Consider the following 13,141-nt stretch of genomic DNA (forward strand, 5'->3'; position numbering starts at 1 on the left):
ACCAGAGCGCAGTTCAGCTGCTCTTGGGAGAATCTGCTGCCTGTCCCGCCCGCGCACGACTTCGGAGCTTTGCAGGGGTGGGCATGGGCTGTGGCTTCCTGGAAAGGTCACCCTCACCGGCGCCTTTTCCGTGGATGTGAACGTTGAGGCATGAGTGGAGCGGCGGGAGTGGGCTGGGGATCACTATTGGTTTACCCAGGAGATGCAAGAGTAGAGGAGAAAACCCTAATTCCCAGGCATGTGTCCTGAGCCAGGGACAGACTGTCCAGACCCTGAGAACCTGGGCCACCAGAGAGCAGCCTACTGCCCGGGGTTCTGCCCTGGGTTCTGCCCGGGGTTCTGGGTGAGGGTGGGGGATGACCCACGGGCTGGTGGTCCTGGGAGGGCCAGCCCATCCCCCTTGGAGAGGGTCTTTGTGCTGATGGATGCCCGCAGAGTCCGGGGCACCAGGGACACTTGCTCCAGGCAAGGAACCTTCCTGGGGAACACCACAGATTTGGCTGAAAGGCAAGGAGACTTGGTCAGCTTTTCCATCCAGCCCATCTGGTTCTTGTAAAGCTGGGCCCCAGTGTGCGCACTACACTCAGGACATTTGGGATCTGTCCTGCATGTTCCCCACAGCTCCCTCGGGCACGCGGGGACAAGGTTCTGTGCACCTTGAATACCATGTATGCCCTGGCTGTGAGCATATGCTCATCCTCCAGAAGGCAGACGTCCCAGAGCCGAAGGATGAGCCGGAAGGGAGTCTGTGGGGACAGCAGGCATGGGAGGACCTGGCCCTTCAAGGCTGGAAGCCAGTGTCCTACTGGGAGCTCAGTCTGTAGTGCCAGGGACCCCTCTGCATGGAATGAGACCCCCCCCGCCCCACATGAAGCTTGATTAGACAACATCCTCCAGCTCCTCATGGGGTTGGACTCATCTCAGCAGATTGTGGCCCCTAGAAGAAGGGGTCCCCCAAGAATTTGGGGCTTTCCTGCGCTCTCGCAAGGTAAGTCCTGGCCCAATCTGCCCACAATCCTCGCCCTGAGCCTCAGCCATGGGACACCTCCTCTCAGGCCGGGCATGGGTTATGTGTTCTGCAGGGACCTGCCTGTGCCTCCTGCTGGAAGGAGCTGGGTTTTTCTGAGGGAGCCAGACCCTTGGGCCGGGGAAGCCAGGCAGTGTCAGGCAGCAGAATCCCTGGCCTGGGGTCTCCCTCTGCATCCTTTTCCCATCGATCAAGCATTGTGAGCACTGCTTTAAGGTAGAAATCTGGGTGCACAGTGTATTCTTGTCCTCATGGAAGGAGCAGGTGTTCAGAGCCCCCTGGGTTCTCCTGAAAAACTCCCTATTTCAGGCCTTACTGCAGACCCTTCCCAAAGCCAGAACTCCAGGAAATGTCGTGGGCTGTCACCCTCTTCTCTAAGACCCCTACCTCTGCCCTGATGTCTCCCCATTGCTCCTCAGATGCCTCCATCCCTCTGGATTCCCCACCTCCGCTAGGACCCTCCATTCCCCAAAGACCTTACTTGATGCTGTAGCACTCCCAGAATATGAAATGGCTTCTCAAAATGTGGCTCATGTCCAGGCCAATCTGGTTCATTTTCACTGAGGACATCTTCCCCTGTGAGATTTTCTTTTTCATTTTCTGTAGGGCAGAGCCAAGAGAAGGAACCAGCTTTGAAACAGACACAAGACTCAATGACACAAACAGCAACGTGTAACAGTCAGTGCTGGTGGAAATAAAGGAGACTTTTTCTCTGCAGAAATTTTTTTCTCTTGCTTGTATCTGAAACCAGGGAAGGTCACCAGAGTTCGGTTCACCTGTGGTAACCATGTTACTCTCTGTGCCCAGGATGTGCTACTGCCCCCCTAACCCTCAGCCTTCAGGTGCTGTCCTTGTGGTCAGTGGGCAGTGACCCCTGAGCCACTATTATGAATCATGGTGGTGGCTTTGGTAAAACCACTGCAGGGACAGGGTTTGGGGCAATTCAGCAGGGCCCACAGGTCACAGGCCACACACTCTGCATCACTGACCACCCATCAGGTCGCCCAGGGATGGACCAGCCTTCCATGCAGCAGGTCAGTGATGCAGAATGTGTGGCCTGTGGGCATGAATGGTGGTTAGTGGGGGGCAACATGCCCTCAATGAGAGCGGCCACAATTCCTGCTGAATCGCCCCAAACCCTCTCCCTGCAGTCGTTTTACCACAGCCACCACCAAGATTCATGATAGTGGCTCAGGGGTCACTGCCTACTGACCACAAGGACAGCACCTGAAGGCTGAGGGTTAGGGGGGCAGTAGCACATCCTGAGCACAGAGAGTAACATGGTTACCACAGGTGAACTGAACTCTGGTGACCTTCCCTGGTTTCAGATACAAGCAAGAGAAAACAAATTCTGCAGAGAAAATGCCTCCTTTCTTTCCACCAGTGCCGACTGTTACACGCTGCTGTTTGTTGCAGCGAGTCTTCTGTCTGTTCCAAAGCTGGTTCCTTCTCTTGGCCCTGCCCTACAGAAAATGAAAAAGAAAATCTTGCTGGGCTCCTTTAGCCCTCAGAGACCTGCTGGACAATTGACCACAGGCCATGCCAAGCACCCCCTCACCCTGTGGCCACACCCTGCAAATTTCCAGGGCCAGTTCCAAGGAACAGGGCTGGACCCCCAGGCTAGCCCCCTCCTCCTTTGTTGACTTAGAGACTGCACTGCTGAGAACCCAGGGCTTTGGTCCAGCCATATCTGTATTCCCACCGGTTCTCTGGGTTCCCACAATGGACCACTCAACCCTGGCCTAACACTGAGACCATGGGCTGGACCAGCAGGGCACCTGGGGTGGAGTTCTGATACTGGGAAAGGGGTGGGTCATAGCCATGGAGACATGGGCTTCCTCAGAGAGGACTTTCCAACAACAAAACCTATCCCTGAGATGAGATTGCTGGGTTGGGGGCATGGGAGACAGAAGACACACTGAAGAATTTGGAGCTAATTGATGACTTTCCAGATCAAAAATCTTCCTGCCCCATGTCCACTGGCATCCTGGCCTGGCCAACCTCCGCCTCCCAGGTTCAAGCAATTCTCCTGCCTCAGCCTCCCGAGTAGCTGGGATTACAGGTGCCTGCCACCATGCCCAGCTAATTTTTGTATTTTTAGTAGAGATGAGGTTTCACCAGGTTGGCCAGGCTGGTTTTGAACTCCTGACCTCAGATGATCCACCCTCCTTGGCCTCCCAAATCTAGTAAATGTGACATATTTATAAGGCAATATAAGAGAATATTTCTTATATTAACTGACTGTCAAAAGCAACTATGTAATACTGTTTGTAATTGTATCTTCATGGCTATCAGATATATAAATTTAATAAATTTAATGTATTTGCCAATAACAGGACAGAGGTCAGTGCAGGAAAAGTACCCCAGCACTCACACTGCCACACTGCTCATACTGTCCACAGGACCCTCTGCTTTATCGCAGAGGGAGGGCCAAACCAACCCAAGCCTAGTGGGCTGGACAGGGCACCATGAGTCCTCTTGGAAACCGAACATACCCCTGACACAACTCAGATGAAAGACAGGAGTGTGGCGAGCGCTTCCCTGCCTGGGCCTCCCCGATCTGTGGCCTCCTATGCAGAGCTGGACCCCAGGGGCGTCCAGAAAGGACCCAGCACTGCCCAGCGCAAGGGGCCCAGGACAGAAACGGTGAAGGCACAGACCCCTCCAAGGAGACCCCTCCTGGTCTAATGCCCAGCCCCAAACCTAGACCCTCTCCTGGAGACATGAGAAGCATATTTATCAGAAACTGGAATAAAAACATACACTAAAAGCCCAGGAAGCTTTTGTGAGTTCCTAGCATCTCTACACACTGACTAGTGACAGTTTATTCCTGCAGTAAGGCTGTCTATAACGGTGAATAAAGTGCTTGGGGTTTTTTTTCCTGCAAATTCTTCACTCTCATAAAAAGATTATAAAGCATATAAAACAGGAAAATGTGGCTCAATAGAAATAAAATAAACCTTCAGAAAACAAGCCTAAAGACAGGTTTATGTCTTGCTTTATGAATAATTTAAAACAACTGTGTCGTCCCAGGTACTTGGAAGGCTGGGGTGGAAGGATCACTTGGGACCAAGGATTCAGTGCTGCAGCGACCTATGATCTTTCTGCGGCGACCTATGATCTTTCTGCGGCACTTTATCCGAGATGACTGAGACGTTCTGTCTCAAAAATAAAAATGAGAATACTGTGCCCACCAAAGCTAGCCTTCAAACACAAAAAATAAAGACTTTCCCAGGCAACTGAAAGCTGAGAGAATTTCTTGACACCAGATGAGTCTTACAGAAAATGCCAAGGACAATTTTTTAAAAGGAATGAACACTGACATGTAACAAAAAGAAACATCTAAAGTTATAAAACTCACGGGTAGAAGTATTAATAGGAATACAGAAAAACTCTGAATAATACTATAATTGTGGTAGGTAAACTGCTTATAAGTATGGACATAATACAAAAGTACCAGCCACAAGAATTATGACAATTGGTTAAGAGATAAGTAATATAAGATGTGATTTAAAATATCAAAAAGTAAGAGTGCTAGGGGAATGGTGATAAAGTGTAGAGTGTTTTATATTACTTGTATTTGTAATTAAAGTTATTAGTTTAGAAAAACATGTTATAGCCATAGAAGTTTTTGTTAAGCATTGTGTTATCTACAAAACAAAAATCTGTAACAGATTCATTAAAAGACATAGCATAAAATCATAGCATGCACTAGAGAAAATCACTTAACCACAAAGGAAGACAGTAAGAGAGGAAGAAAGAAAAAAAGATTTACAAAAAAACCAGAAAAGAAGTAACAAAATGATAGTAGAAAACACTTATCTATAAATAATAACCTTGAATGTAAATGGATTATATTATTCAATTAAAAAAATGAAGCATGACTGAATGGATTTAAAAAAGACCAAATATACGCTGTCTACAAAAATGTCACTTAATCTGCAAAACACATAGACTTAAAGTGATGGAAAAAGGTATACTATGAAGTGAAAACCCAGAAAGAGCAAGAGTAGATATATTAGATAAAATTGACTTTAAATCAAGAATGGTAAAATGCCATTATAAAATAATGAGGTCAATACTACAAGAGTTTATAACAATTGTAAATAAATATGTACTAAACACTGAGGCATCAAAATATCTAAAGTAAATATTAATAGGCTTAGAGGGAGAAAGTAACTATAATACAATAATAGGAAATTTCAACACAAAAATAGAGTTAAACTGCACTGTATGCCAAATGTACCTAAGGGACATGGGATATTCTTTAGGATAGACCATATGTTAAGTCACAATAAAGGTCTTAATAAATTTATAAAGATTGAAATTATATTAACTACATTTTCTGACCAAAATGTAAGAAAACTAAAAATGATTAAAAGAAGGGGTGGGGAAATCTATGCAAATTAATATAAATTAAATGACATGCTCTAGAACAATGAGTAGGTAAGTGAAAAAATTGAAAAGTAGTAAGTTTCTTGAGACAAATGAAAATGAAAATACCACATATCAAAAAAAATTGAGATACAGCAAAAGCAATTATAAGAGAAAAGCTTATAACAATAAACACCTACATGAAAAAGAAGAGATATTTCAAATAAATGACCTAATATTAGATCTCAAAGAACCAGCAAAACAAGAAGAAACAAATGTTGAAAAGTAGAAGGGAAGAAATAACAAAAATCAAAGTAAAAATAAATAATATAGAGAATTAAAAATAGAAAATATGAATGATGAAGTTGGTTTTTTGAAAAAATAAAATCAACACTTCCTAGTAGACTAAGAAAGTAACAGAGAAGTCTCAAGTAAATAAAAGTATAATTAAAAAGGCAGAAATCACAACTGCTACCACAGACATACAAAGGATCACAAGAGAGTATTAAGATCAACTGCATGTCAATAAAATGAAAAACTAGGAAAAAATAGATAAATCTGTGGAAACATACAAACTACCAAGATTAAATCATGAAAAAATAACAAATATAAAAAGACAAATAATTAGTAAAAAGGTCAAACTGGAAAAAAAGACTCCTCTCAAAGAAAAGCCCAGGGACTAATGGCTTTACTGTTACAGTCTGACAAACATTTAAAGAAGAATTAATACCAATACTTCTCAAATCTTTACCAAATATGAAAGAGGAGGAAATTACTCCAAACATTCTACAAGGCCAGTATTACCATGATACCAAAATCACCACAAAAAGTAAAACTACGGACCAATATCTCTCATGAACACAGATGCAAAAATACTTGAAAAAACGTCAGGAATTTGAACTCAACGACACTTTAAAAAGATTATTTACCATGAACCAATGGAGTTTATCCCAAAGATGCAAAAATGGTTCAATATAGTCATATCAATAAACAAGATTCATCACAACATAAAGTCAAAAACTGTATAGTCATTTCAACATATACAAAAACGTGTATTCAGTAAAATTTAGCACCATTCATAAAGAGTTCGTAAATAAAAACTCTCTACAATTTAGATATTGGAGGAACATACTTCCACAAAATAAAAAGCCACATATGAAAAACCAGTAACTAACATCATACTAAATGGGGGAAAATTAAAAGCCCTTCCCGAAGATATGTAACAAACCAAGTAAGCCTACTTCTACCATTTTTTTCCAACATAGTACTTGAAGTCCCAGCCAGAGCAACTATGCAAGAGAAAGAAAAAAAGGACATCTAAATTGGTAAAAAGAAAGTGAAGTTGTTTTTGTTCACTGATGACATGATTATGCATACAGAAAATCTTGATTCCATTAAGAAACTATTAGAACTAATATGTTAACTTAGTAAAGTGGTAGGATACAAAATCAACATACAAAATAAGTATCATTTCTATATGTCAATAACAAAGGATTTGAAAAAGAAATTAAGAAAGCAGTCTTAGGTATAATTGCTACAGAATAAAATACCTAGGAATAAATTTAACCAAGGAGGTGTAAGTTGTCTAGAATAATTATTAGGTTGGTGCAAAAGTAATAGCAATTTTTGCCATTAAAAGTAATGTAAACAGTAATATAAAACACTGATGAAAAAATTAAAGATACCAAAAAAGGATATTCTGCCTTCATATTTGAAGAATAATATAATTAATATGTTTGCACTTCCCAAAATGATCTATATATTAATGACAATTTTCATCAAAATGTCAATGAAATTCTTCACAGAGATAGAAAAAGATAATAAAATTCAAATGAAACAAAAAAAATACCAAAAATAGCCAAAGTAATCTTGAAAGAACACACACAAAGCTGGACACATTACATCACCTAACTTCAAGACATACTACAAATCTATGGTAGCAAAAATTACATGGTACTGGCAATAACAACAGACACTTAGACCAGTGGAAGATTAGAGAACCCAGAAATAAATCCACACTAAAAAGACAACTGAGTTTTTGATAAAGGTACAAGAACACACATTGGAGAAAAATAGTCTCTTTGATAAATGATGCTGAAAAAAACTGTATATCTATATGCAGGCTAATAAAACCAGATCCTTATTTCTTACCATATTCAAAAATTCACTTAAATGCATTAAGAACTTAAGTATACAACCCAAAACTACGATACTACTTGAAGAAAACAAATGGGGAATTCTCTATGACACTGATCTTTAAATGGAGTTTTTGCATGGGACCTCAAGAGCATAGGCAACACAAGAAAATACAGGCAAATAGATTACATCAAACCAAAAAGGTGCAAAGCAAACAAAACAACATAGTGAAGAGACAAGGTACAGAATGGGAACAAACATTTGCAAATTATACAAATATCCTGAGTATATAAAGAATTCAAACAACTAACCAGCAAGCAAACAAACAATACAACAAAACAAATAATCCAATTTAAAAATGACAGAATACCTCAATAGACAGTTTTCAAAAAAAAGGTGTACAAATGATTGGCAGGTTTATAACAAAATGCTCAACATTACTAACTGTAAGGGAAATGAAAATTGAAGCTACAATGAGATACCATCCCACCCTAGTAACAATGGCTAGTATCAAGAAGACAAAATATAACAAATCCACGTGAGGATGTAGTGAGAGGAAAACTCTTTGACGCTGTTGGTGGGGATGTAGCTTAGTACAATCACTATAAAAGATAGTATGGTGAGTTCTCCAAAAGTTCAAAATAGAACTAACATATGGTTATTGACTACTGGTATACAGTCAAAGTAATTAAAATCAGTATGTCAAAAAGATATTTGCACTATGATATTTATTCCAGCACTATTCACGGTAGCCAAGAGATGAAATCAAAACATGTCCATCAGTAAATAGATAAAGAAAATGTATATGTTATACACAATGGAATACTATTTGACTATGGAAAGGAACAAAATACTATCATTTGTGGCAATATGTGTGAACCTAGATAATATAATGTTCAATGAAATAAACCATAGACTGAAAGACAAATATTGCATGAGCTCACTAATAAGTGGAATATAGGAAAGCTGATCTTGCAGAAGTTAAGCATAGACTGGTGGTTATCAGAGTCTGGAGAAGGGTCTGGGAAGAAAAAGATGAAGGGAGGTCATTCATTGGGTGCAAAGTTACAGTTAGAAATAAGTTCTGGTGTTCCATTACACAATTGGGTGACTCTAACAACTATGTTATAATAACAACATATATTTTACAATAGCTAGAAAACAGTAACTTGAAAGTTATTACTATAAAGAAATGATAATGGCTTGAGATGATGAACACGCTAATTACCCTAATTTTATTATAACGCAACGTATATATGTTTTAAAACATTACACTATACCCTATAAATATTTGAAATCAGGGCCTGGCGTGGTGGCTCACTCCTGTAATCCCAGCACTTTGGGAGGCCGAGGCAGGCAGATCACGAGGTCAGGAGATCGAGACCATCCTGGCCAACATGGTGAAACCCTGTCTCTACTAAAAATACAAAAATTAGCTGGGTGTAGGTGCACGTGCCTGTAGTCCCAGCTACTCAAGAAGCTGAGGCAGGAAAATCGCTTGAACCCATGAGGCAGAGGTTGCAGTGAACCGAGATGGCACCACTGCACTCCAGCCTGGAGACAGGGCAAGACTCCACCTCACAAAAAAAAAAAAAAAAAAAGAAAGAAATTATTTGTCAGTTATACGATAACTCACTAACTTAAATAAGTTTACCAGTGCAAAAAATTCCAAGTTCTTAAAACTGTTCTGTGTGTCTCTTGTAGAATACCTTTTCCACTTTATGAGAATGTTTTCGACTTGGCCTTTCCCTGTATTTTCTGCTTGTTCAGAGATTGAAGATCAAATAGACATCAGAAATCAGGGTCTTTCTAGGTCTTTTCTGAGCCGGCACCTGGCCCTAATCCTGTACGTTGCCTGGTAGATTGTCTTAACTATGTGGACAATTCTCAAATATCTTATTCCCAAAGCACTGGCTCTCCATTCTTTCCTGTTAGGCATTTCAGTATGATTACTTTTTGTCCCAAAGCAATTCCTTTGCCCAAGGTTATTGATTTGAAATCCTTTTTTTATGAAGAAATTGACTGCTATAAATTTGCTGTATCTTGCACACTTTGTTGTATTGAGTAAACATTTTTATTCATGTGAAATATTTTCCAATTCTTAAGTTTTTCTTTGACACATTGGCTATTTAGAATTGAATTGCTTAATTTTCACATAACTGTGACTTACCAAAATTTCCTGATGTCATTAATTTTTAATTTTATTCCGTTGCAGTCAGAGAAAATTCTTTGCATTTACACAATTCTTTTAATTTTCTTGTGTATTTAATCACCTAGAGTATAGTTTATTCCGAAGAACCTTCCATGTGCACTAAAAATGCCTAGTCTATTCCTGTTAGGTGGATCCGACTACACATGCCTGCTAGATCTCAGTGGTTTTATTTTCTTCAAGTCTATTTACTCTTTGACCTGTTGACTGTTTTTTAATTCATCATTGATAGTGAAGTATTTAAATCCCTAACTGTTATTTTTTGATTATCTCTTGCTTGCTTTATATTTATCAGTCTTTGCCTCACATATTTTCTTTGTCTTATTTGCATATTGGTTGATGGTTGTTACATCTTCCTAAAGAATTGACATTTTTGGTCAATATTGAATGTCTCATTTTATACCTAAGTGTGTGTTTTTCTTTTTATTTGTGTTAAATGCTTTTTTTTTTTTTTTTTTTTTTTTGAGTTTCATTCTTGTTGCCCAGGTTGGAGTGCAATGGTGCAATCTCGGCTCACTGCAACCTTTGCCTCCCCGTTTCAAGCAGTTGTTCTGGCTCAGCTTCCCAAGTACCTGGGATTACAGATATGCACCACCACACCCGGCTAATTTTGTATTTTTAGTAGAGATGGCATTTCTCCATGTTAGTCAGGCTGGTCTCAAACTCCTGACCTCAGGTGATCTGCCTGCCTTGGCCTCCCAAAGTGCTGGGATTACAGGCGTGAGCCACTGCGCCCGGCCTAAATTCTTTTTTAATTGTATAATTGCAACTACAACTTTATTATGGCTGCTCTTTGCAAGCTTTTATTCTTTCACGTCTACACAGTTTGTTTATTCAGATCCAAAGTGATTGTGCTGTAGACAGCATATATTTGTATCATATTTTTGTATTCTGTCTAACAATCTGTTTTTCTTACTTAATAATCTTATTATATTTTGTATTATTTATATAGTTGGATTTATTTTTTCTGTATTATTTTTGTTTTCTACATATCACATGTGTATTTTCTTTCTTTTTCTACTATTTTGCTTCTTTTGCATTAAGAAAGCATTTTTATGTAATATTGCAACTTTAAAAATAATTTTTAATATATATTTGGAGTTATCTCTTGTTCTTTTAGGGCTTCTGATATATATCTTCATTCATCAGAATCTGTTTTACATTTATAATAACTTAATACTGATGAGTTATACAAATGTTAGTTCTAATTTCTATTTCTGCTTCTTATTTTGTGACATAAATTTTACACTTATTATATCTATATATACTATAAACAATATTTTACACTTATTTTATATAATTTTATTTTAAAAAATAAGATGAGAAAAGAAAAAAGAGCAAAGATACAGCTACAAATCGATTGATGTTAACCTTTTTATTTCCCATTTCTGAATTTTCTTAGTTGTTCCAGAATATTCAGCTAATTTTTACTGCAAAACATATTATCACTCACCTGTTTTGTTCAGTTATTGGTGAGTATATTACAAGTGTTTGTAACTTGTCCAACAATATATTTTTATTTATATTATTATGCATTAATTTTTTAAAATAATGTAAGAAATGGCCGGGCACAGTGGTGCACGCCTGTAATCCCAGTACTTTGGGAGGTCGAGGCAGGGCAGATCACCTGAGGTCAGTAGTAGTAGTTCGAGACCAGCCTAACCAACATGGAGAAACCCCATCTTTACTAAAAAAAAATACAAAATTAGCTGGGCATGGTGACACATGCCTATAATCCCAGCTACTCGGGAGGCTGAGGCAGGAGAATCACTTGAACCTGGGAGGCAGAGGTTGCGGTGAGCGGAGATCGTGCCATTACACTCCAGCCCAGGCAGTAAGAGCGAAATTCCATTTCAAAAAGAAAAAACAAAACATAAAACATAACAATAAAAATAAGATGAGAAAAGAAAAAAGAGCAAAGATATAGCTACAAATCGTTTGATACCAACCTTTTTATTTCCCATTTCTGAATTTTCTCAGTTGTTCCAGAATATTCAGCTAATTTTTACTGCAAAACATGTTATCACTCACCTGTTTTGTTCCGTTATTGGTGAGTATATTACACATATTGTAATTGGTCCAACAATACATCTTTATTTATATTGTTATGCATTCATTTTTAAAAATAATATAAGAATTTAAAAAATGTATGCATGATGTCTTTTATAATGACATGATTATCTTTACTGGTGCTCTTGTCATTTCATGTAGATTCAAATTATTCTCTTTGGTTATTTGATTCCTTCCTTCCTTCCTTCCTTCCTTCCTTCCTTCCTTCCTTCCTTCCTTCCTTCCTTCCTTCCTTCCTTCCTTCCTTCCTTCTTTCCTTCCTCTCTCTCTCTGTCTTTCGTTCTTTCTCGTTCTTTCTTTCTTCTTTCTTTCTTTCTTTTTTTGGAAACGGAGTCTCCCTCTGTCGCCCAGGCTGGAGTGCAGTGGCACAATCTCAGTTCCCTGCAATTTCCACCTTCCGGATTCAAACAATTCTCCTGCCTCCGCCTTCTGAGTAGCTGGGACTACAGGCGCCAACCATCACACCCAGCTAATTTTTGTATTTTTACCTAGTTGAAATCAACTCAGTTTTTGTTTACATGGAAAGCCCTTATGTTGCCTTTATTTTTTATTGATAGCTTTCCCATTCAGAGAATTACTTCTTGACAGTTTTTCTTCGATGAGTAGACACAAAGATTTAAACGGAGTTGAAAGGCTTAGAAAAGGCAACTAAATTATGATCTAGAAAATGGAAATGAAATTGTTTTTAAATTGAATTGAAAATAAAATTGTATTTATGACAGCTGATGATATGTTGGACTGGGATGCAGAGACCAGGAAGAATTAAACTGTGGACAATAGAAGTCTGTTTGGTCCTGACTTAGGTCAAATGGAGGGCATGCTTTTTAGAGAATGAAAGATGACGCATGAGAGCACAGCCACGCTGAAACTAAAGAGGCTGAGCACCTGCACTGTGCTAAGATCCACAGGCTTACTGAAATAGAAGTCACCACTTTAACATACAATTTAACATACACTATTAGACTAAGTAAACAAATAGGCAGTGATAATTATGATTAATGTTAACTTTAGTTTTAATAGAATCGTGTTTGATGGGTGTTGCAGAAGCCAAAAAAAATGGCCTTAGCTATAAAATGTGTGCCCTACTACTGAGTGTGTAAAGCACTCCTGTGAGTGGAAGCCACAAAGAAACCTGAGGGTCAGGGTGGTAGAATACCCCTTTGATACTCCATATCTAAAAAAACCAAAATCTCTTGGCATGGACAGTTTGTATCCAAACACTCATTGCTTGAAATAGATGTGCACTTCCGTACTTTGTAAATGTACCTGGACAAAGTAGTGAGAGGTATAAAGCAGCCTACATTTTGCTCCCATGTCTAGTGCCC

General features: G+C 39.2%; 1 protein-coding gene and 1 pseudogene across 1 annotated transcript in view; one reads left to right on the plus strand and one right to left on the minus strand.

Annotated features, from left to right (window-relative positions):
• The window catches only part of LOC139362929 (uncharacterized), a 97,096-nt gene that overhangs the window by 64,317 nt on the left and 19,638 nt on the right, over positions 1-13,141 (minus strand). The window contains exon 4 of the mRNA XM_071095279.1: positions 1,509-1,627. Coding sequence (XP_070951380.1) covers positions 1,509-1,627 — 119 coding nt within the window. The remainder of the gene's footprint in view (positions 1-1,508; positions 1,628-13,141) is intronic.
• The window catches only part of LOC139362926 (vomeronasal type-1 receptor 48-like), a 29,196-nt pseudogene that overhangs the window by 1,381 nt on the left and 14,674 nt on the right, over positions 1-13,141 (plus strand).

The sequence above is a fragment of the Macaca nemestrina genome, chromosome 4, assembly GCF_043159975.1.
Source record: "Macaca nemestrina isolate mMacNem1 chromosome 4, mMacNem.hap1, whole genome shotgun sequence".
NCBI classification, from domain to species: Eukaryota; Metazoa; Chordata; class Mammalia; order Primates; family Cercopithecidae; genus Macaca; species Macaca nemestrina.